The 25932-nt window shown below is 38.0% G+C and overlaps 2 protein-coding genes, 1 long non-coding RNA gene and 1 other non-coding gene across 6 annotated transcripts; 2 read left to right on the top strand and 2 right to left on the bottom strand.

The window, feature by feature from the left end:
* Positions 1-4023: 4023 nt before the first annotated feature.
* LOC131324613 (lichenase-like) lies at positions 4024-5936 on the top strand. Its single transcript, XM_058356650.1, has 2 exons — positions 4024-4255; positions 4748-5936. Exons 1-2 carry the CDS (start codon positions 4153-4155, stop codon positions 5752-5754), a joined length of 1110 nt encoding a protein of 369 aa, XP_058212633.1. The 5' UTR covers positions 4024-4152; the 3' UTR covers positions 5755-5936.
* A 6038-nt stretch (positions 5937-11974) lies between these two features.
* LOC131324614 (putative tRNA (cytidine(32)/guanosine(34)-2'-O)-methyltransferase) lies at positions 11975-23632 on the bottom strand. Of its 3 annotated transcripts, none has more exons than XM_058356652.1 (13): positions 23481-23619; positions 21373-21445; positions 21217-21277; positions 20597-20690; positions 20086-20135; positions 19878-19927; positions 18282-18390; positions 17167-17227; positions 17003-17055; positions 16793-16885; positions 15566-15629; positions 13473-13580; positions 11975-12466 (listed from the first exon to the last, which is right to left on the bottom strand). In XM_058356652.1, the coding sequence occupies exons 3-13, from the start codon at positions 21241-21243 to the stop codon at positions 12225-12227; spliced, it is 951 nt and encodes a 316-aa protein (XP_058212635.1). In that variant the 5' UTR covers positions 21244-21277; positions 21373-21445; positions 23481-23619; the 3' UTR covers positions 11975-12224. The 3 variants fall into 3 exon arrangements, with proteins under 3 accessions (XP_058212635.1, XP_058212636.1, XP_058212634.1); XM_058356653.1 differs by having other exon boundaries at positions 21373-21600; positions 23481-23616; XM_058356651.1 differs by having other exon boundaries at positions 21217-21416; positions 23481-23632.
* Positions 13007-13113, bottom strand: LOC131324942 (small nucleolar RNA snoR100). Its single transcript, XR_009199525.1, has one exon. It is a non-coding gene; the product is annotated as a small nucleolar RNA snoR100 (small nucleolar RNA).
* On the top strand, positions 23531-25241 carry LOC131324615 (uncharacterized). The gene is made up of 2 exons (XR_009199396.1): positions 23531-23653; positions 24497-25241. It is a non-coding gene; the product is annotated as an uncharacterized LOC131324615 (long non-coding RNA).
* Positions 25242-25932: the final 691 nt, after the last annotated feature.

A 25932-nucleotide genomic window follows, 5' to 3' on the forward strand; every position in this document is an offset into this window, starting at 1 on the left:
TAATTCTCGTCGTGATTCTAAGGAGTTTTGTTGGGATGTCAAAATGGCCTTGGGCCTGGATGTAGAGCCCAGTTGCCAATTTGGTTCGATGGGGGTTTGGGCCGAGTCGAAGGTAGGGCTTTTAATTGGTTTACCAAACAAGGCATGCGATTGCCCATCAACATGCATGGGCTGTTATTCTGATGGCCCAGCCCAATCTCATAATTGTCCACAATCTCTTAACCTAATAATAATAAACTTCAACCTTAAATGGCTCATTGAATTCGGCCCAGCCTAATTGGTAGTCTCACCAGTAGGTCCAATACCCCTTTTTTTTTTTCCAATGGAGAAACAGCGGTATGCATATATTGAATCCCGACAATCAGATCTAAACATCTGGTATAACGGATTACACCCAAGATTCCTGAAAGTATACTTAAATCCTATAAGAGACTTATTATACGCCCACATAGAGGAGACTTATTACATTCCCACAAGAGGGGATGAATTAACACAACCAAAAAAAAAACAATACAAAAGAACACATCCATCGCAACCATTCACCCACGTTATTCCAATGATGCAGAAATCTCCACCTGTAACACACGGATATGACAGTTGTGACTCAAAGGTGGTCACCCAACATACATTGACGTGGTAGACGGCGCTAGACTATGACGTACTACTACAACTAGATATCTCACTACTATCTCAATGTACAATACCAACAAGGTTGATCGATCCCCACTATCGAACAATGCATGAATTTGAAAATTTTCACCCCGTGGTACTTTTTTTCGATAACTTACGGCGGTCATCATGGCAGTGGCAGTTTTTCGGATCCAGGTTGATGATGTTTCAAATTGGGTTTTGCTAGGGTTTGTTTTGGGCCTAAATGTATTGGGATGTTCCAATTATCTGGGTTTTCTAGATTTTTTGGCCTTTTGATGATTGGTTATTAATTGTTTGGGCTTGTCCCATTTTATTTGGGCTTTTAGGTCTTTTAGGTATTTGGGCTAGTCCCATTGGATTGTTCTTTGGTTGTCATCTTGTCAATCAAAGAATTGGGTCTTGGTCTCGGCATACATGCCGCTCTCCTTGATCCGTTAATCTTTGTACCCCGTTCAGAGATTAATAAAAAAAAATTTGCCGTTCAAAAAAAAAAAAGGTCTAATAGATTGAGATTAGTTCGGATGATCAATCCCAACATTCACTAGCGGGGTTTCAACTAAAACCGTAACAAAGCCCGCCCAGTGAGTTTTTGTCCTCTGGGCAGGCAATTAATTAAGGTCCTCGATCCCATGGAATTTAGCCTCGTGGGGGCCGCCGGGTTGGGATTAACATCATAACAGTATATATATACTACCCTTAATTTCCCCACATGCAATAGTAATACTGCTTAGACGTTTCGATGGACGGGCTGCTATGCAAATGGCAATTACAAGTTGCATATATATATTATGGTATGGACACCAGAAAAGCCGCATGTGTTAGCTAGGTAGCACCACATCAGGAAAAGAAAAGCCGCCATCATCAAAGTAGTGGAGTAATAATATATATAATAGCAACAAGCTAGCTAGTTGCATTATGGGACACCAGAAAAGCCGCATGTGTTGGTAGGCTAGCACCGTACATCACATGTTCAAATTCAAATTCTCAGGAAAATAAAAGCCGCCATCAAAGTAGTACAGTAAATATAATAGCCCAACAAGTTGCATTTATATATATATGGCACTCATATATAGTATGTTCATGATATATAAATTCCTAAAGTTCATAATGAACGGCTTCTTTTATATATATATATATATATATATACAGAAATCTTCAGGTTCTTCAGGTAAGAACCTTAAAATAAGGACCTTATATGCGGACATTTCATTTCTCGCCTTTCCCGATCGGATTTCGATGATCCGAGCCGCTCAATGTGTTCAGAACGTGATTTTAAGAGTACCCATGAGAAATCGGTAAAAAAAATGACCGGGAAGGGCTTGATTTGAGCAGTTGTTATTTGAACCGTTAGATAAAAAATAAACAAAAACTGCTCGGATGAAGCCTTTCCCGGTCTTTTTTTTTTGCTGATTTCTCTCAATTGACCCTAAAATCACGTTCTGAACACATTGAGCGGCTTGGATCATCGAAATTCAATTGAAAAAAGGAGGTCCGCATTTTATTAAAATAAGGTAGTCCTTCTAAAAAGGGGACTCTATATATATATATATATATATATATATATATATATGTCCGTTCAAACTTTGCATAATATAGGCACGCATTGGCGGACGCAGAGTTTCTATGATAGAGAAGTTTCATAAAATAATTATTAAAAAAATTCGGATGGTTAAGATAAGGAAATCATGATAGTTTTTACTGTACAAGTTACTTAAATATTATAAGGGCCGAATTGAAGTGATATATATATTCTTTTACATATACATTCGAATTTATACAAGGTACTATTCATTTATCGAAACTCGAGGTGGTCGCGGCCCCATCCGCCTTCGCCTCCATCCGTCCCTGCAAGTGCAGGTGGTTAATTACATCCCCAATTAGATTTTGAAAGCGTCTGCCAGTATTTCGTTAATATTTCTCTATCATCAAATTACTAGTACATAAATCCTACTAATTAATGCATGCCCATCCATGGTGACACATTATATGAAACGACGCTAAACGAAACCTGATATAAAAAATTTCACATTGCTTTGTATTTTTACATACAGAGCTAGCTAGAGGCAAGATCGAGCATCACTTATTATACGCGCACATGTTAGGAGTTGCGGGTTAATTAAGAAGTGTCAAAGTGTCGTCATGAATCTAAGTTATTAGCGTTCTTCATCGATATCAATTGAGTCCCATAGTCAAGATTTGCGGGATTTAGCATTGTGTTATGTAATTAGATTGTGCATGTGTTTTATGATGAAGATAACTATCATCCTCTTGTAAGTTGGCCACTTGCATGGAATATTGTTTGGTAAGTAGGGTACATCTTCTTTCGGCATGTAGGGTTCCACTCTAGCAAGTAAAAAGGGCAATACCGTTTTCAATGTTCCTAAACAATGAATGTAGACCAAAGTGGACGCACATGATATTTTTGACTGGAACCTCCACCCAAAATGTGTTCAAAACTTGACAACTTTTTAGAATCGGGCAGCTAGAGAGAAATTTATTGTGAATTTCCTAATTCCGACATGGATGATCTGTCTTAGACCGTACAAAGAGGGAAATAATCAAGATGCGTGTAATTAAGCTTGCGTGGACACTCCTGATCGTCAAACCAGAAAAAAGAAAAATGATTTTTAGCATATAGCTAGCTACCCCCTTATCCTTGAGAATTAGCCCTTTTGCAACTTGCATTAATTGCTCTTTATGAGGGAATGTCCAATTTAATTAATAACAAACAAGCTACAACCAAATATTAGCCATAATAATTAACAATGTGATTAATTTTACGGTTTTACCCCAGTTCATATTCCAAATCTGATATGGTTTACGAACATACTAAAATTCATCAAGCATGTACCGGAAAAGCCAAAAAGGCCAATGGTATTCCTTTATCTACGTCCCTCTGTTAAATGCATGAGACAAAATCAGTTTGAATTTTGAAGCACACAAACGATTGATTTTTGATTATTGATTACATTGGATAAAAAATAAAAAAAAAGGATCAAAGTTTTCTGAACAGATGATATCGTGGTCGAAATGTATTAATTCAAAGTAACCTGCCCAACTGATCGAATTGTTACAATGATTATTAATTTATATTCCTGTTTTTTGATAAATCGGTGTCCGACTACACCAATTAACCAATCTAGAGATCTAATTCCACCGTCCACTAGCTAGCAGAGGCGCCAATCAATATTGGGACAAAGCCCCGTATAGATTGGACTAATCCTGTTGTCAAATTACTTCTACTGCACAAACCGTCGGGCTTTATCTGTGTCCTTTTTTTACCAGCAAAGAAGAGCAATATTTCTATAGATAAACAAAGAAACGTTATTTTATATGGGGATGCATAAAGTTGATCAATGGGTAAAATAAAATAAAATGGATGTTGCCACGAAATTCCAGATATAGAAAAGGCATCTCCTAGGTCTATATAAAGAACCCTAATGCTTGTGAGTGAAAATTACCTTCACTCTCAAAACCAACTCCTAAGCCTTATTCATTTTTATGAACATGGCTCCCTTAACTAGCATTAGTCCTAGTACTTCTTTCATGGCTGCCGCCTTGCTTCTTATTGGATCAATATTCATTTCGAACCTTGAAATAACAGGTCGACCCTCCCCCTCTCTCTCTCTCTCTCTCTCTCTCTGTGGCAGGCCAATTCATGGATGCATAAACTGCTAAATTTCATATCACTCTTTTACACTTCGAGTGCTATTTATTAAGATTGTACTTATTAATTTTCTTGCAATTACTAATTTATTTATATGTTCGGTGAACTTTTTCTAGCTTTTTGCTGAAAAGTTTAGTTTCCGAAATTTATCTCGTCTAACTGAATTTGAAATTAAACTAGCTAAATCTTTTCGTTTCAAAGATCCAGACAAAAAAAAAAAAGGCCTTTTTTCGTGTGGATGGTCCAAACTCAACGTTTTCAGGGCAAAAAAAAAAAACTTCATTTAAGTATGTTGTTTTTCTGCAAGAAAAGTAGCGTTAGCTAGTTAGTGAGTTAGATCACTTGAAGTTATTTTGATGCCGCCGCAGTCATCAGCAATTGACTACACGACCATTAATTGACAAGATTGAATTGATTTTATACATGCAGGTGCAGGGCCAGTCGGTGTATGCTACGGAATGATGGGCAACAATCTCCCACCAGCATCAGACGTCGTAGCTCTCTACAAACAACACAGAATCGCACGGATGAGAATCTACGATCCAGATCAAAGGGCCCTACAAGCACTGAGAGGATCCAACATTGAGCTCATGATAGGGGTCCCAAACGGAGATCTCCAAAGTCTGTCTAACCCTTCAAATGCTAATTCTTGGGTTCAAAGAAATATAAAGAGTTATTGGCCGGACGTTAAGTTCCGTTACATAGCCGTTGGAAATGAAGTTAGCCCTAATTCCGGGACTGCACACTTTGTTCTTCCTGCCATGAGGAACGTTTACAATGCCCTTGCTTCAGCCGGTCTTAGCCAAATCAAGGTCTCAACTGCAATTGACACGACCCTCATCGGGACATCCTACCCTCCATCCCAAGGTAATTTCAGAGACGACTACCGGTGGTATTTGGACCCGATTATCTGGTTCTTGAGCGACGCTAAGTCCCCAGTGCTCGCCAACATCTACCCTTATTTTGCCCACACAGGCAACCCCGGTTCCATCTCGCTCGAGTATGCCTTGTTCAGATCCTCATCAGTGGTCGTGTGGGATGGCAGTCGTGGGTACCAAAACCTATTTGACGCCATGCTTGATAGTCTGATCGCCGCGCTGGGGAGGGCTTGGGGTGGCCACCTAGAGGTGGTGATATCCGAGACTGGGTGGCCATCGGCAGGTGGGGCCGCGACTTCAGTGGATAATGCGGCCACTTACGTCGATAACATGATTCGACATGCGAAAAAAGGAACTCCCATGAGGCCCAACAAGGCCATTGAGACTTACATATTTGCCATGTTTGATGAGAACAACAAAGAGCCTGCATACGAAAAACATTTCGGACAATTCTACCCTAATAAACAAGCGAAATGGCCACTCGATTTCTCTGGCGAAAGGATTTGGGATATCTCTGCTGAAAATAACACTTCAGTTTATCTGAGCAGCGACATGTAATTTCTTTTTTTGTTTTGAAAGTGTTTTTAATAAGAGACTCAATTAATAACATGTGTGTGTTTTGATACTGCGATGTAATATTAACTAGTGATTTGAAGGCAAATGTACCATGTTGCAGTAATTTTTCATGTACTTGTTGCAGTGTAATTTCTAAATAAAGTGATCGCCTAATGTTATGATTCTATCGTTTTTGTTGAATATTTTTTGGCCCAGCGATAGACACTAAGTCACAGAACTCGCATGCGCGTGAGTGGGCCGGAGCACGAACATGAAAGCGTCTTTGAAATACATCTCAAAATGCTAAAATTTGCGAGTATGAGAATTAAGAGCGCGAATGTAAAGAGAAAATTAAAAATGGGAGCACAGTGCATTTTGAAATGTATTTATCGATAAAACACATGGTATTTAAAATGTACTTACATAAATTTATGTGGTCACGAAAGTACTAGTACTATTTTAAAGCAGTGATGGGCTGATCCAGTAGCCGACAGTGTTTTTTTATTTTAGGTGAAATATGTGGCCACCATTTCATAGGTAAAGTCCCCTGCGGAAACCATGAGGAAGCCGCCATCGCATAACATAATTAAAAAGAGAGAGTAACACGTTGCACTACTAATGATGATCAGTCCAAATTCATGAATTCTTAAAGAATAGAGTAGCATAGGGGATGCAGGTTTCGAGTTTCTCACCATTTACTTTTGTTTGGTATGGAGGTAGTAACCTTTTTAGGTATGTAGCTAGGCTAGGATACCATTTCCAATTTCTACTTAATTTGATCAAATTTGTCTATGCATGGTTGGTTACTAAAAGTAGTCTAAGAAAGAGGCTTGATAGTGGAGTATTTTGTTTGACTTGAAACTCTACCCTTGTCCACCCAAAATTCAACTGTAGGGTTTTAACATATACTAGCTAATTATGTCCCCTGCCACTTGCAAGCCTTCTTTATGCACAAATGTCCAAAGCTTTAAATGATCACAAACAAAATTACCAAACTTTGGCAATTAATATATAGAATATGATCATTGATTTGCCCTAATCTACTCCCTAAGTTATATATGCTTGTCAATTTAAGAAAATTATCAAGGGTATATATAGCGCTTGAGAAAATGTTACAATCGAAAAACGTTAGCGATGATACTATAGACCACACACACGAAGCAGATATCAAGGCACGATCGAGCTAGTGACAGTAGACATGGACGAAAGACAACAGACTTTTGAAAATAGATGGCTAATCCAAATTATATGGGATATATGCTTATTTTGAATTGATTTGTAGTTATGCTACTGCGATAAAGTCTTGTTGGGATTGTGAAGCCTGATTTGGCCTTGAATTGCCCACTTTACTGATATTACGGTAATCGGTGATATAAATTTTAATCTGAAAATACATGTTATACGCAGCCGATGTAACTTGTACTTGAAACTTTTAGTGCTATTTTAAAGCAGTGATGGGCTGATCGAGCAGCCGGCAGTATTCTTTATTTTAGGTGAAATATGTGGCCACCATTTCCTAGGTATGCGTCCACTATGGATACCAGAGGAAGCCGCCACCATTTCTCTCTCTCTCTCTCTCCCTCCAAAAGAAGAGAGAGAATTATGAATCAAGAATCGTTCTCCCATTTAATGTCCCAAAAGTAAAGAATTACAGTACTTACATCTTTTGGTCTACCGTCTACGTATTAATTTGCAACCAAAATGTTAAGTAGTTTTTTGCGACCTAGTTGTTGGTCACATAACTTCTAAGTTCTTGTAGTGACATTGAAATATTTTTCAAATTATAAGCATTAAATTAAGGAAAATAAAATCTTTTGTAACGATAATAATGAAATTTGAGGCATTTTATAGAGACCAAAAAAGTAATTAAGCTTATCAAAAATTGAGTACGGCCACATCGATGAAAAAACGATTAGACCTTATATGCAAGAAATTTGCCTGCGTCAAATAGTTCTATGACCTTTTTTTTCAATTTTCAATAGATAACTTGAGAACATGAAATACATCACTTTGTTTCAAGAATATGAGCGATAGTCCTAATTATACCCCCAAGAAGTGATGTTTTCGTATCCTCAAATGCGACTAGGCATGGGTAAGACGGCGGGGATGAGAATAGTGCACGATCACACTGAAAGGCATCAATTCGTTAATAAATCCCCTGCAACATACATGCCTCTATAATCACAGACATCCAAGGATCTGCCTGCACAAACACAATATTACTGTTATATTTATGTATTAGGGCTAAAAATATCATGTTCATATTTGGATCATGTTGAGTTATTTTGTAGTTGGGCCATTGTGTAAAAAGATAGGCCCAAGGTCCAATATCACTCTGATCAACAAAAAAAAAACAGAAAAAATGAGACGTGTTTTGATAATTAATATCCGTCAAAGATATTTTCAGCATTAACAAATATTTTCAGTATATCCTTGGGGGTACTCCCTCCGTTCCAATTTACTTGGCTCAGTTCTATATATTCTAATTGGATTTAAAAACTAGTTATATCTTTAAAGTGGTAATAAATTATATCCAATATGGATCTTATTTGATAGATCTCGATTTGTTCTATAATTCAATGTTTTTGAAATCACCTAAAACATTATAAATTACAAGATATAATTAATTGAAAAGTGGCACGAACTCCAAGAAATGACAAATAAATTGGGACGGAGAGAGTATTAATTATCAAAACATGTTATTGGCTGTCATTTTCCAAAAAAAAAGGGTACATTATCACTCTGACCGAAAAAAAAGGGTCCATTTCATAAGAACGTATATACATCACATGTTCTTCCGGGAAATTAATTTTCTTTTCCAATGTGTCTCACGTCAGCTTGCACGCACCTTGAACTAATTCCTACAGCCCCTCCCACAGCCGTTTCACAAGCTTACGTGTGAGGATGAGGTGACCCTAAAAATTGTGGGCAAAGAGAATCGAATCTGAAACCTTAAAATAGAACAAACACTTAAGTCTCAGCCAAATACTACTTGGCCAACCCCTAAGGGTTACAGGAAATTAATTTGCTTGTTTAGTTCTTAATTACTCCTTCGTAAACCAAGAGTAAAGCTCAAATCTCAAGTTAACAAAAGCTCAAGCAAAAAAAAAAAAAAAAAAAGATACTCCATCAATCCTTTAACTTTTTTTTTATTTTTTATCTTCTTATCCATACAAAACTGAAGACCAGCACAATTTTTCAAGAATATTAATGAGCACAAAATATCGATATATAGAAGCTCCAATATCATATGTTGCTAGTTATTATATATGCATTAAATTGGTTGTTATTATTATCCTTTTGATATTTCACTTTGAATTATTAATTTGCAGAAAAAAAAGTGATAACAACTTATATTTTGGTCGTTGAATCCAAATTGCACAAAGTCATATTCTGTTTGGTGTCAAAGCAGAACTCGAGCTCGTGAATAAAATAATCAAGTCCAATCCGAAGATATCAAACCTTGAAAGAATTCTGCATGGTAAATTGGCCTTGGTTTCCTTATTTGTTTGCACGTGGTTTTGGAATGAGAATTTTACTAGAATTCTAATGGAAGGCAAATTGAACAAGGATATTAAATATTGCCTAATAAACTGAGTTTGGGTAAGGAAAGAATTATGACTACCTAAGGTCAATTGTAGTGTTATAAATAAATAGAAGAGGCAGTGGAGTTCGGATCAGACAATACCACGCACAGCAGCTTCTCGACCACGGTTATTTTTCTAAAAGGTTGTAACGAGATACTTTCCACGGTAATAGAGTTTAGCTACCAATTTACTATGAAAAAAAGTAGGAAAATAAATAAGAGTTTATTAGTAATATACTATGAAAACATGAGTGTGGATTATGAAATCAGAGTCACTTTTCTTTCATCAAGTTCGTTCAATCGTCAACTTATTCAACAGATTTATCTTTTAAGATTTTGCTTCCTTGGAGCATAGTAACTCAGCCTTTTCCGTCTTTGACAACTCAGAAAAACTTTTGGGCACTTCCTGATTTTCTACTGTCTTCGTAGGATATTTAAATAAAAAGCCCTTAACACAAGAACTCCATAATTCATTCCTCATCAGCCGACCTCATAATTGCCCTTATCCTAGACTTCCACTAATAAAAAATTTCACTATCTAGAATATATAGGAATGCGATTTGCAGAAAGGTTCATATTCGTGTTCATGTTCATCGTGTTAATGAAGGATCCGCTCAAAGAAATAATTTTCTTAATCAGAAGAGCGACCCGCTCTGATACCAATTGAAATTTGTACTTTGCTAACCCAATCAATCGACAAACAAAAATAAGGAATTGAAGCAATGAACAAGCTATATACGTGGGAAACCCATGAAGGGTAAAAAACCACGGGAGAGAATCAAGCACTATAAAACTAATTGTGTAGTTACAAGTAATCTTACCCACGATTTGAATCCTCATAATTGCCCTAAGACCTACTTGCCGACGCTTACCCACGATTTGAATCCTCATAATTGCCCTAAGACCTACTTGCCGACGCTCACCACACCTGGTGCTTGACTTGACTGCCACTGCCTTAAATCCACAATCCTTCGGAAATTCACCGAAGAACAACTCTAAGTTTGTTGATGAAAAGTTGTGAACACCTCCTGGAGTTTGATTGTAGCTTCAATGATCCAATGATTGGAATGGAATTCCAAGATCCAAAATCAACTTCATTTTTTTTCCTTTGAAAACCCACGGCCAGACTTTACTGCTGCTGTATTGCTCTCGTCCTTTCTTTGCAACTACTGGTGCCTTATATTCGTTACCCTTGCAGCCCACAAAAAGGCTACTATTTATATTAGTAATCAAAACCGATTGATTACAAGATCGATCGACTGACTGATCGATGTGGACTGATCTGTTTGCTCCCAGCGCTTGCACCATTCAGTCAGCTTGTTCCGATTGATAATAGATTGATAACCCGATTAATCCGTTTGGTCCTTCGATCAATCACCTCTATTACAAATCAATCACCGCTATCAATGAAATGAAATCAATTTCCACTGTCATCTCCTGAGTAGAACTGCAAACGAGTTGAGCCAAGCTTTGTAGTGTTCAAGCATGGCTTATATATTAAATTAGCCAAAAACTCGAGCTCTAATCGGCTTGGCTTGTTAACGGCTGTAGTGTTCAAGCATGGCTTATTTACTAAATGAGCCAAAAACTCGAGCTCGAATTGGCTCGGCTTGTTAACGGCTCGATCGTTAACAAGCTGAGCCGATTCATTTACTAAACGAGTCTCTATAAACGAGCTGAGACTACTTTTTATAGCCGAGCCGAGCTAAGCTTTGGTGTATTAAGCTCGGCATGCTTACTAAATGAGCCCAAAACTCAAGCTCGAGCTCGGCTCGATTACTAAACGTGTCAAGCCTTGAACTACTCGCAAGTAGCTTGTATTGTTTGCAGCCCTACTCCTAGGCACGTGGTCAAAGGTCCCTGAAAGATGGAGTAGTTGATTTTCACACTCCCCTTTTTTATAACCATGCCCCCTTTGTTGTCTTCTTGTGATATGCATTTACGATGTTGTCCTTCCAAGTGCAGAAGAGTATACAAATGAACGGATAGCTTTGTAAATTAAAATATAAAAAGGACAAAAAAGGAAAAAAACAAAACAAAACAAAGTGGGGTAATAAAAGAGGTGAGTTTGAGTCGGAATTGGTATGAGTAGTTGTATGTGTAACAATACGTGTATGTAAGTATACGTAAACTTCTAACCCTGAAAATCCATCTCCTGTAATGAATGATAAAGGCAATCATACCTTGATTTTAAAACATGCAGAACATAAACGTCAATAGTACAACAATCTTAAACAAGTAAAGATGAATTTGATAATGAGATGGTTTTCTATTTTCTGCCAAAAAATCGCAACATTACGTACGCGAAAACAAGGTTTATTTACCAATTACTAAGGCAACACTTACTATGTTATATGACTACGTACTACATTGTATGGCTACACTTACTACTGAGATGTTTTGACAATCAATGGTTAAGATCAACTCATAGAATCCAATGGTTGGGACCAATTGGGAGCATCATGCTCCCAAACCGCTTTGGAGCATCATAGCCATTGCTCAACAATGCAGCAGTAATAAACAAACAAGATCACAAAATTGCAGAAAGGCAAAGCAGCAATGCATCTTTTGGGTTCCTTTTTCCAGGCATGTAAACCACATAAAGGAAATCAACCAGAAATTCACTAATCAAAAGAGTTTATGATAGGAATGATAACCTCCTCAAAGGAGCATCATTAGATAAATAAACCCCCGCGAGAGAATCATCTTTACAGGCAGCATAAAACCATATGATGAATGGAACAACTGTTATAATCAAAGGGTAATTACCCCCATGTGGATCCCGACAGCCCATGTTCTCACTAGTAAAAACTGAAATCCAGCAATCCATGATTTCAAATCTTAGCGATGCCATATAACTCAAAAGTATGGAAATAAAATAGTACCGTCATGGATCAAGAGAGAGCTTATCAAAATCTCGAATTCCCTGACTGGAAGCTTTCTTCATTTCAAGAGCTCTCTTGTAAGGAGGAGCAATTGGTGGCTGTACAGGACCCAAGATTTGGTAAGTTCCTTCAGCACTTTTAGGGAGAGGGTATGACCGGTCCGAGTCGTATCCACTGAGGTCCCCACAAGCCAGAAATGGGATATACACTTTATTTGGCCCTTCCAGCCACCCACTACTGCAATCTGTCACACAACTATTTCATCAGAGGAATACTGAAACCAAACAAACAATTTTGGGATAGTAGCTCTGATTGTTTTGAGTGTGAACAATTTGATACCGAAATAATTTTCAAGAATTTTTTCTGCCAGTAACATAATTTTGTTTCATTTATATTTCACTATATGCGTGAACCATGTAAAATACTTTCCAAAAGAGAAACAAATTTATTCTAATAGTTACAAGCCTGGTGCTGGAAATATAAAAAATCTCGTGATGCAGTGCTTGATTTGCTGTGTAACTGTTGATCAGTTTCACTGATTCTATTTCTAGGCAATGAAGGAGAGGTTAACGAGGTTAACAGCTAAAGGCCTAGGATATTATAATTTATACGACAGCAGCAGAATCCATGTAGTCCCCAATCATTGGGGGACAACAACAAAATCCATGTAGTCCCCAATCGTTGGGGGTATAAGCGGAGGAGGATTGGAGACAGACCTAATCTTTGACAATATGCACAAAGTGACTGATTTCAGAATACCACTGAAATAGTGGCCCCCCATACCTGTTTTGTTGAGGAACCATGCCCCAAATCAAAGCCAAATGGCATCAAAGAAGGCAGGCCTAGAGACCCAATTCAAGTTATGTGCACATTATCATGCTTCCTTCATTGATAGTCCAGAGCATCGGTATGCACACAAAAATAATCTTAAATATTTGGGAGTCTGAATAACCATCCTCCAGAAAATGAAAAAGGCGTCCAATATGATATGAAGAATTTGTGGTTCCACAACTGTTTCAGACTCTAGGTTATATGAGGTCAGAGAGAGGATTCATCAATTGAGATAGAAACAGGCTCAAACAGTGCACAACAGCTCTAATAAGGGCACTTCCGTATAACTAGAGGCCTAGTCGCCTAGAGCCATCTTAGAAGTGCCTAGCTAATCCAATCCAATAATATTCTGGAGGTCAGACAAGTGTATCAATGGATACAAAAATCTGCATAAAATAACAGTGGAGTACAGCAATTACCTAGATCATCAACGCCAGAAGGACTTCCAACCTTTTCTAGGAGGCGTTGCAAATCTCTCTCATTAAATCCTTCAGGAGGGGAGTAATTCTCACAAACTGCAAAGGCCTCTGAATCAAGAACATACTAATTAGCGACCATAACAATTGAGGAGAAACCTTTTTTCTTTCAGAAGGCATTCGTACAAGTCAAGTAGGTATAACTAACACATGAAAAATTATTTTTTTTCTGACTTGTACAAAAAAAAAATTAGTGGGAATATCAAAACCTCAGTGGAAAATTGCTCTCTGACACAAAGAATCAAGACAGAAACACAATCATGCAAACACATTATTAACACAAGGGAACAGCGCAACCTCAGGCGGACTTGATACCATTTTCAAAGAACACAATGGCATGGCACACACCACATATGACATGACAAAGTCCACTCAAGACAGTTTCACAACTGTACATAGGTGAAAATTTCTTGACATTCTTTTTCATGTTCTATGATAAGCACGTAAATGTTCACATAAGCACCTCGGCGCCCCCTAATTTATCCTTGGAATTTGAAATCTGGAAAGCTTTTGGTAATTTGAGCATTACTTTCTGCTCGAATATCCCATTGATTCAAGTTGAGTTGGAAAGATAATTTAAAGGGCTACAACTTTGCGAGAAACGGTAATATTCCAATTCTAACGTATACTAGGTCAAAATGGGTCCGCATGCTGACCTTAAAGTGCTGGAAATAATTCTACACAATTTTCTCTATTATTTTGGGAATACTAGCCTCTTTGGGATTTGCTTAGAAGTCTCCTATCCCTATAAATACAGAACCCTAGTCATTATTAGAGGACCATTCACCCTAAGGGAGCAAGAGGACTTGAGAGCAAAGAAAACTCGAGATTCATGGCGTTCATCACCGAAGACTCGCCGATTCCAACCTCGATGGCCGGTTAAACTCCCTTCTAAGGTGTAGATGAAGCTAGCACTCTGAGTAACATTGTACATTATTTGATTAAGGTTTTTATTATTTAAATCTCACCGGAACCCTAAAATGGCACCGGAAAATCTCGCCGGAGACACCATTTCACTCAAAATCTCCAGATCTGTGCAATCCAAGGCCCTAAAACTCAATTTCGAACCCTAAGATCCACAGAACGACACATTTTGGAGCTGTTTTTTCCATTTTGAACAACCAAAATCCATTTCGAGCTGGACATTACTCAAAAGTGATAATTGACTACATCACAAGGATGGTTATGCCTGAGCTGGCTGTTCACTCTTTGCAAGTATGGTAAAAGGAGGCACCAGCCACCGAGTTGTCAATTCCCCTTCTTCCTTCCTCTTGCATTGTTTGTCTTTAATAGCTTTAGCTATTGTGGGTCAGGCTAACTCTGTGACTTGGAGGATGCTTAGTGCCACTTCCTCTCATTTATAATTAGAAGTGGGAACAATTATGTGAACGCTGCTTTCTCAAAATTTCCATTCAATTCGGGAATATCAGGAAATTTATAGGTGTTGACCGGACAAATGTAGGACAGAGAGCCTAATCAATTTGATTATGCCTAATTAACAAGGAGGCAATCAAATGAGTTGCAAATTTTCCATTTTTCCTTTTCCAGTTTTTCTTGCATTGTTTGTCTTCAACACGTTTGGGCTGTCGTGGATCAGGCTAACTTTTGACTTGGTGGATCCTCGGTGTCACTTCCTCACTTTTACATGTGGATTAACAAGCGTAGGGCAAAGAGCCTAATAATTATGGTTGGGCTGTAGTTTTCTTGCAATTCACATTTTTACCTTCCCCTAGTACAGCCAAGTAGCCAACTTTCATAGAGTCTTATGGATTTAGATGACATTTGTGATTTTGAGCAGGTTTATAGGTGGTATTTGGCGGTTTTGAGGAGTCTATGGCCCTTATATACGTTCTTGTATTACTTCCCATGAATTATATGAGGGCATCAATACAGATCACCAATACCAGCTTGAACTTCTCCTAATAGCCAAGTTTAAGATAGAAATATAAGTGATAACTTGTCAATTGAAAGATAACCTAAACTAGATCCTCAAAAGAAGTTGAGCCGTATATCCAATATCCAATTTAGCTACTCACCTATGCTTGAATTACGACTGCTTTTTGGTTTCGCAAAAGTCACATCGGTGAAAAATAATTTCAGCTGCAAAAGAGAAAAAGAAACTGTGACTCCATGAGCTCATAATTACTAAACACAGTTTTACCAATCAATATGAGTAAATAATCGACAGACAAATACTGTAACAATTGATTACTGAAGCAGGGGAAAATATAGCATTTCTGAAAAAAGTCGCCTACATGTCAAAACTGACACAGTGAATTCACGAAGAGATTGGTTGCATACTAATACAAACGAAATAAATACGAACAATTCTTGAATCCACAAGAATGGAGATAAACTCTGAGAATATTATTGACAAAAAGTTGACTTGATAATGTGGTTACAACCCCTTTTATAAGAAAAAGACCCTAACCCTAGCAAACTTACCACAAAAAAAAAAAAGTATCCCATAAATTGAGGAAACTAAGAAAATCGGAAACTAGAAAGAAAAATAAGACTTTCCCAACTGGAACAAAGTAAAACGGCATTATATGCTAAGAGTAATCGAATTTCTAAATATTTCCTAAAACGGCAAAAATATTAAAAATTGGAGGCCTAAACGAAGGAATTTGGCCGAAATCCACCATCAGTCATGACTTTAGGGTGGTGAGTCTTGAGCGCAATGCGATTCTGCTTCAGCCCACCAAGTTTGGGCCTATTCCAAGCTCATCCATAATTTGCCATTGCAGGCAGTCTGCAATTAAAAGCTGTTTGGGCTTCTGAGGCTTTGACCGGTCCAACTGATCACGAAATTCAGCTGCAACTTGTTCTACATCAAAAACACTTGCTAGTTGCTACACATAGCCATCACCCCTACCTATCGCGTTAGCTAGCTGCTTACCACCTCACCAAGAAGAAGAAAACATGATACAAAGGCATTTTGCTCTGGTTATGCCAGACCAAGGAAAAATAGACAAGTAAACATCATCATGTTGCAAAAAGCTTTTGCTTCGAACAATTTGGTGTTCCGTACTTGTATGTGCACTACCAAAAAGAAAGTACTTTTCTGGGCCCCCAACTGTACTAGTCACGGCAGAGGGAAGAACACCTGGAAGAAAATATACTTTTTCCCTACTAGTGTTGAGAAGTATCCATGCCGAAAAGAACGCTAAATTCGTGTATTTTTGGTACAAGAGGAAGCCTAAATTGACACATGGACAAGAAGAAAGATAACACTTGCAATTTTTAGCAGCTACATAACTTACCTGACAGTAAAGGAGACTTGTATCTTTTCCCCGGAATATCTTTGCAATAAACTTTCCACCTTCCTTGAGTATGTGAGTAACTATTGTTAATCCCTGCAAGACAAATTGAACTATCAAACTGAACCTGATTCAACACTCTGAAAACAAAAACAAATCTAGGACTTCCTTGCTCGAAAACATTGATTAGTTTAGATATGAGTCTATACTCACTGCCAAAATGAGTTGCGACTGAACAAATTCATCCATGTCATGGAGTCCGGTAACTGCAAATCAACTTGGAAAAAGGCCAGCTCAGTTTTAGGATATGTATATTTATTACTTAACAAGATAGCAAGCGGTGCAATCACAAAACATGAAAAAGTTGTGTGCTTAACCATCAGGAGCACCATCACAGACAACCAGGTCAGCCTTGCATCCATCAAAATGTCTAATGACCTGGAAAAAGGGAAAAAAAAAACCCATTACGTACCACCATTTACTGCTGAAACTAAAACTAAGACAAAGGACCACAAAGTGATCTTTCGGCCGGGATCAAAGAACACAATTAGACATAGCTCCTGTTTAAAAACAACAAATCCCAGTTGACAAAAAACAGGAGTTGGAGCAGAAGAGGTGGCGAGGGGAATGGGGCAACCTATCATTCAAGGAGATGAACATACAAGCATGTTGACACACGATAAGGTCACTGTAGCACCAACCGAATATGGGTGCATGACAACCATGAACCTTGGTGAGATTTTTATCAAGCTCTAATCTTCAGAGCATAATAGCCATAGTATTTATAAATTTGCCCAAATCCCTACTGATCAACCCAAATGCAAATATTAGACTGTGAAACTATGAAACAACAATGATAACCCAACTTTAATGGAAAAAATCGAAGCAATTGGTCAGAGCCAGGAACTAAACTTTACCCGATCCAGGACCAGTCTTCCATTATCTCATTGTTTTGATGTCTTTCCCACAGATATCAAAAGGAACTCTACCAAAACATTCCCTTAGTACTTACTATTAACTTTGCAAAAGAGAGCCAACGTGATGCTTGTTGCATAGCCAAAATATTACTATGAATACAATACAACCTAGGTTAAATAGAAAAACCCTAATTACCTGTATGACTAAATTATAATTATACGTCCACTTGAACCACATAAGTCCCAATCTTAAAGGCATAGTCATTGATCTCTGATGATGAAGCTGTACTGATACTATCATACGTTGGGAAGCTAGTCTAAGAAGGAAAAACAAATCATATCACAGTGCTGCTGTCCTACTGAACGAAGAGCAACCTCACTGTTTGTTAGCTTAAAAAGCCACTTGCAGAATTTAATAATAATTATTAATTATCATGGAATACAATCATATAAAGTTTACATTTCAACTTTCAATGTAAATTTTGAACACAAATCACATGTAATTTATCTTCAGAGTTCAGACGGTAAATCCAAGAGCAGTTAACAAAGAACTCTAGGGAAAAAGATGAACACACCACTTCGGCTGTTCGAGCATTTGTGATATCCCCCTGCACTTGAATTACACCTTCAATTGGAGCCATTGGCTGCAAATCAATAGCCACAATAAGTGGAAGATCGCTGTCCCTGCATTAAATTAAAAAGCAAATCACTTATTCACTTCTAGATTTTAGCACATTGTGATTCAAAATTCTCCAATTCCTGGGGCACAACTGTCATAGAATCAGCCTTCATAGCATCCATATATGTTGTATACGATAATGTATTTGTATGCCGGTGTTCTTTGAAAAGAAAATTGTGAACACATAAGAAAGACGAGATACTTGTATGCAAATTGCTGGAATTGAGCTATCAACTCTACAATAAGGCAAGAGTGGAAAAGATTTAGCCTGAACCACGACTAACAATTCTACATTATGCTTATTGAATGTCCTGCAGTGTCCTTATCATACTATAATCTCTGTGTTCAAACCTTTCTCTCCCTTATAGCAAGAAAAGGCCAAGCTCCAAGGCTTCAGCAATATAAGAGAGCATTTTAATCATTTTGACAGGTGTAATTTGTGTGTGTGTGTGTGTGTGTGTGTGAGAGAGAGAGAGAGAGAGAGAGAGAGAGAGAGAGAGAGAGCAGCTCATCATCCCAAAGTTTCAAAATCAACCATCATAAGCAACTTTTCTTCCTCTTGAAATGGGCTATTATGGTAAGACAAACCATGAAGGTTCACAATAAAAAGAACAAAATTGCCAGCATGATTTTCTTACAGTATGAACTAATTTCTTGGGAGCACTGGCCGTGATGTCCCTCAAGTGTCTGTGTTCGCAACCAATCAATTTTAATTCAAGCAACCTTACAGATAAATAATATCTTCTCCTTGTTCCTATCTTCTTTGGGCTATTTGGTTGGAAAGAAATGCAAGGATTTTTATTGAGCGTCTGAGAGGGCCTACTCCTTGTGGGGTAGAGTTAGCTCTTCGGGATCCTTCTGGGTTTCTATGTCTATCCATCTTCAAGGGGATTCTGATATAATTTGATTTTAGAGATTGAAGAGCAGTGTGTGAGATGTAGTTAGTGGTTCTGTTCTCTCGTACTTTTTCTTTCTAAAATTGTCGAACCATAAGTTTGAATGGGGTAATAAGCCTGTGAAAACACAAAATCTCACATCTACATAAAATTTCATGTGTAAAACCTCAAAACAGAAAATGCCATGCAACTAGGCCTACGTTATAGAAATCCATCACATGTATTTTGAAGGGTCAGTGAGATCCTAATAACAACAACTAATAATGCAAAACAAATTTCTTCAGCAAGAGATTTTACTTAGTACACCAAAAGTTTCAAATACTGCTTCCAAAAAAGGCAAGCTCAGATAAAACCGAGCTGAAATCAGTGATCTTACATACTTGTGTCTACTGAACCTCCCCTCCAATACTATTTACTCATAGGTGACCAGGTAGATAAGGTAGATAATCAAGGGTTGTATGTAGGTTTGTGGTTTCACAACCTATATTGCGTTATACAAAATGTAGATTAAGACAGTACTGGTGAAAACTACTGATACCAGCAAAAAGCATTATAACTTTAAGTCTTGAAGTGTAATCTTAAACACAGGAACTCACTTTGAATCAGGTGACAGCTTTACCGGAAGATACAATTTGCGACTCAAAACCTACACAAGATCAGAAGTTATGAGACTGCAAAATATGCAGTGTATACACCTACCTCAAACAGAGAGAGAGAGAGAGAGAGAGAGAGAGAGAGAGAGAGAGAGAGAGAGAGAGAGAGAAGTTAAGTTCCTTTACAAGTAATACTCGAGGTAAGAGTTACCTGGCTCCAGCTACCAGGTGCGGCACATAGATCTACCACACGCTTGACTCCTGCAATTTTTATTGTTACTAAAAAGTGGAAGTGACAATATCCCAAGAATATACAAAAAAAGAAGAAGATAAGAACCAGGAAAAAATGCCAGAGATTCCCATTGGCAAATAGAAAGTTAAAAGACCATGGCTGTTAATTTTATGCCAGAGATTCCCATTGACAAATAGATATCCAACGATAAAGTCTTCCCATCAGCCACACTATTCATGATAATTGTCCAAGCACATATAATTGTACCATGGAAAGCAGACATTATTTGTTGTTTTATGAAACCAGATTTAAACATAAAGCATATACAGCCATGGCGTTCCTGAGAATTCCTTCCTTATCTAAGACAACCGAAAGAAGAAAACAAAAGAGTGTCTTAACAAAGAGAGTTCAATCCCTGATTAATCAGTAGCTAGTTGTAGTACGGATAAAAAGAAAACTACTCTACAGAGATTACCGGATTGGTACAAACCTTCAAATATATTGAATTCCTCGTCTATCTGAAGGAGCTTGAAGGCACTTCGAGCACGCCAGCCCTCCTCTTTTGCTTTTCTGTAGTAGATATCCTGTGGACAAATCCACATGTTATTAGCAGGGCCGGCTTTGGGCATACGTCGATGATGCAGTCGCATTGGGCCCCCAATTTTTGCCTATTTTTAGGGGCCCCAAAATATGTATGCCCTTGTATTATGTATTTAGATACAAAATTAGTAGGAAAATGTTAGGCACCAATTTTAATAGAAGTTCAATACATAAGGCCCAAGAAATAATGGTAAAAGACGTACTATAATTTTTTAAGTTTGTGGGTTAGATTTTGTAATAAAAATAGTATTTTTGTCTAAACCTCTTTAAAGAATACAAACTCTGTCCCTCAGTTTTCCTTTTTTACGCTGTTTCCAAGAATCCAAGCCCTAGCCCCACCCTTAATTTGAATCGGCAAACAATCCCAAGGCGTAAAAAAAATTGAAGAAGATTTCTAAAGGGCCTCATCTGAAAAAGTTTGCGTCGGGACCTGGAAAACTCAGAGCCGGCCCTGGTGATCGACAATTGTAGAAATGAAACAATGAAGTAAAACACAAACAAACGACTTACCCTCTTATCCCTTGATGCCCTGCCCATTTGACAAGTACCTGATTGTCTTGTTCGCCGAAGGCTGAAACTCAAAAGCTAATGTTTATTGTTTAGTTATCTGTGTCCCAAAGTCAGGTGAGGGTCAAATATGACCCCTCGGAGGAGTGTAATCTTCACCTTCTTTGAGCCAGTGACAAATTGCTAAGGACTAATGAGAGAACCTGAAAGTACCGGGATTAGATTTCCCACTCTGAAAAAAGACACACAAAGTTATGTTATGTACTTAATTCATTCACCAACCCCCTTCTAAAGCGTCAGACATTCAGTGATTTCCTGTATCTCTCCCATAATTTGCAATTTTGTGGAAACTCAGTTTTATATTAACTTGGGATTAAGAAAGGATCCCTGCAATTTGTTGCAAATTCTCAGCGGAAAAGAACCAGTTTAGGATTATGATACTATGGATACTAGTTTGTGATTTGGCATTAGAATAGAACATTTTAAACAATTATTAGGTGTGTGCACCTATGTTTTAGTATGTGAATGAATGAAACAAAAATAAATAAATAATAAATAAAAAGAGAAAAGAGAAAAGAATAAAGACTATTATTACTAGTAATTATAGATGCTCGAGGATCCGGGTTGTTACACTTAAGTCTAAAGAATGAGGTTTGGACAATTTAGGCCAAGTCAAATGCATATCTGGTGACCTATTTAGCATCCCAGTTAACTTGTAAGTTAATAGAACCGTCACGTGCTGTTTATTTTTATAAATCACAGTAACGGAGTTAAAAAAAAAATATTCATCCTAATGAAATGTTTAGTACTAAAATTTTGCAAACACTATTTATTTGACCGGTTAACAATTTAACCATGGCCATAAGGCATAAACTACTTGGCTTGAAATGCAAAGAAACTCAATGTTAGGTTAATCTATTTTGTCACATGATTAATTAGAAAGTGTGATTAACTTCGATTTATTAGTTATGAAGCGAAGTTGAGTAATCTTAAATCACATGCCAATCAATGTTAGCACTAGTAGTATGAATATATGAATGCAAGAGTTGGTGTTTTGATATCATCAGGGCTTTATGTGTTGAATTTATTACTGCACGAGGTAGGTTTCACATTGTGGTTGCCAGTGATGGATACATGACTCCTCAACTTCAAACCCCACCACCACAACACTAACACTTTGGTGACCACATTTTGAGTACCATGTCATATGTCAACGAAGTATTGGTGGAATGTGCCCCATATGTCATAGAGCGGAGCACATTTGCATTAGAAGGAATACGCTAATAAGGCTGTCTGTCAAAAGAATACAAGCTACTCTTTGCTCACTCTCCTACGCTCTTCATACAATAGATTCTACTGAGATAGCTACCTATCTCATGGAATACTCTTATGACTCATATCCGGAGCGAGAAGATGCGTATAATGTAAATCTCTTAGCGGACCAATTCCAATGAGCCTTTCAAACTAGTACTTTTTGTAATGCCAGTAGCTTCATCCGTTTTGCAGTATGGACAGCACACGAATCTGCGGGGCATAAGTGGTAGGCACTTTTCTCACATAAGGGAAATTGATTGTCTCTTTACGGCCATTTATGCTAATCCTAATCCAGCTTCGAGAGAGGAATTATGGGAGTACTTGAAAGATCTTAAGGAAAAAGAGCCAACCCTTCTATTCCTCTCCCGAGCGTGAGCTTTCGCAAAAGAGAGGCCCTCGCCAGGTGTGATACCCAAATATGGTCATCAAAACTAGTACTTTTTGTAATGCCAGCAGCTCCATCCGTTTAGCAGTATGGACAGCACACGAATCCGCAGGGCATAAGAGGTAGGCTCTTTGCTCACATAAGGGAAATTGATTGTCTCTATACCGCTATTTACGCTAATCCTAATCCAGCTTCTAGAGAGGAATTGTGGGAGTACTTGAAAAATCTTAAGAAAAAAGAGCCAACCCTTCTATTCCTCTCCTGAGCTTGAGCTTTCGCAAAAGAGAGGCCCCCGCCCCGGTGTGGTACCCACGGTCACCATTGCTCTGCTCCCACCACAAAGACTCGTCATATTGAGCGGGGAAGTTTGAACCAGTTAACCTTCTAATTATAGATACTGTTACATTCGTTGAACTACGGAATACTTGACTTTTTTTGTCAACTTTCTACACGTCACCATGAAGCTAGGCTTGAGAAAAACTAAATTTCAATTCATAATCGAGAACAACCAAACAAACAAACAGCGAACACAATTCATAGTTGCGGACAAGAAGAAAGAGTTTCGTACCTTCGATGGTCATCGTAGTACAAGTTTGTAGGGGATTTGTGAAAACGGGAGAAGAGAAATAGAAGGCGCGCTGATGAACGATCGAAACTTGAAGGGGGTGAGTAAAGCTAAGGGGAACGTCAGAGCAGATGAGCCCTAAAATATGTACTTTGCCCTTAGACTATTCAAATTGTGTAGGGAAAACCCGAAATAGTTCTTGTAGTTTAGTATTTATATCATCTTGGTCCTTGCAGTTTGAATTGACTCGATTTATACTTTAGGTTTCATTTTGTTCCAACTTGGTCCATTTATTAATTGCTATTAGACTCCATTAAACCCAGACATAAATGGGCCCATTTTCTAGGGTTAAAACCGTAATCTGTCATTCTTCTCTTACCCTAATATACCTCTGAACCAAAACACAGAGCCTCATTGTTCCATTCTCCATTTTTTTTCACGGCTTCCATTCTCCATTTGTTGCGCCACGGATTTTACCTTCGACCAAAACGTGTCTCGTTTGCCTTCGGAGGGAATTAGTGAAAGGGATTAGTGCCTGAATAAGCGATCTGATTCCTATGGATTGCAACGCAGTTCTTGAAAAGAAATGAAAAATAAGGAGTTTTGTATTCTATAAAGGGGTTCGGATATTTTTGAAAAATGTTTGAATTTTAGAAAATGAAGTGGGTTTTATTTTAAAAATGGACCGAGCTTTCATCAAACTACCTACATATCTCCAAGTAAAGGAGAATCAAGTCCGGTCATAGTACAGGCCACAAAAGGAGTGTAGAAAAAAAACTTAAAGTCTCCACCTAGCATAGAGTTTGCTAGAGTTTAGGTGTGCCTAGTCACTTCTTGAATATCGGAAGAATAATTCAAGTATTTTAGAAAAAAGAACACGGGCCAGAGAACCCGTTTTTAGAAAAAAGTGAAACTCCGTTTTGCTTTTTAGGAAAAGGCTTTAGGTCTGCGAGGTTAGAGAAGAAAGAGTTTGGGAGTTCACTAGAAAATGGACTCATTTGTATCTAGGGTTAATAGAGGCTAACAATAGTTAGGAATTGCACACCTTTGCCTTTCACACTACCAACCAATCGTTAGAGCATCTCCAACTGCCTAAGCAGATGGAGTTTTTCACTCAAGAGGCGAGATCAAGCACCGAAATGGCAGACCCAGCAGCCTAGCTTCACGGTCGTCAATCTGGCGTTCCGCTACAGTAACTCGTTGGTCCGAGCGAGCTACTGTAGCACTCGGTTGGTCCCCTCTCTCTCTCCCCTTGCCTTCACAACCACCAGATCTGCCCGTTGTTGGTGTTGTTTGGCTCCGACGAGGGTAAGAAAGGATACCCCTTCTCTGTCTTCTCTTCTTCTTCTATGACATGGGTGCAATATTCTGAAAATTACTCGATTGAGGGTTGCAATTTTTGAGATTTTCAGTGGGTTTCTGAAAAATTACCGATTGTGGGTTGCAATTTTTGAGATTTCAAGTGCGTTTCTGAAAAATTAGTAATTGTGGGTGGCAATTTTTGAGATTTCCAGTGGATTGCAATTTTCTTGGAGTAGAGAGAGAGAGGGGTATGGCTGGTGGTGGTTACTATGGAGGTGTCGGAGTTGGTGGTCACAGTGAAGAGGTGTTGTCGGGTTTTTTGTTTTGTTTTGTACTATTATTGTTTATTAGTATTTGCTTAGCCTAAATTGCCTTGGCTGTTGGGAACTTCAATTATTTTGTGGCTAGCTAAACCAGTTTTTGAGGTAATTCCTTGCTTAAATGGCTAGAAACAGTTTGAGTTTGCTGGAGATGCTCTTACTTGCTAAGGCTAATTTCCACATTCCATTCAATTTCATGTCTTGGACGAAAACCCACACCTTGGACTTGGGTACCTTCGTCAATCAAATAATCAAACCTTTTAGTGGGGTTTTTCTCCCTGGCTACCTTCATCGTTAGCCTAAGTAAAGAATTGCACTCACTTCTTTTGGTCTACCGTGTATATATCAATTTGCGACCAAATTAAATGTTAGTTTTTAACGACCTAAGTGTTGGTCACATAACCTCTAAGTTTTTGTTGTGACAACATTGAAATTTTTGTTAAATTATAAGCATTAGAGGAAAATGATTTTTTTTTACAATAATAATTAAACTTGAGGCATTTTATAGACACCAAAAAAGTAAATAAGCATATCCGAAATTAAGTCCACATCCATGACAACGATTAAACCTATATATGCAAGAAATTTGTCGATATTAAATAGTAGTCTGACTTCTTCTTCTTTTTACAATTTACAATAGATAACTCGAGAACATTAAATACATCAATTTTTTTAAAGAACATGAGCGATAGTGCTAATTATATCCCCAAGAACTGATGTTCTTGTATCCTCGTATTGGATTGGGCATGAATAAGATGGAGGGGATCTGAACGCGCGATCACACTGAAAGGCATCAAGCATTAAGGAATCTCCTGCAGCATCCATGCCTCTGT

Source organism: Rhododendron vialii, chromosome 4a, assembly GCF_030253575.1.
Source record: "Rhododendron vialii isolate Sample 1 chromosome 4a, ASM3025357v1".
Lineage (NCBI taxonomy): Eukaryota > Viridiplantae > Streptophyta > Magnoliopsida > Ericales > Ericaceae > Rhododendron > Rhododendron vialii.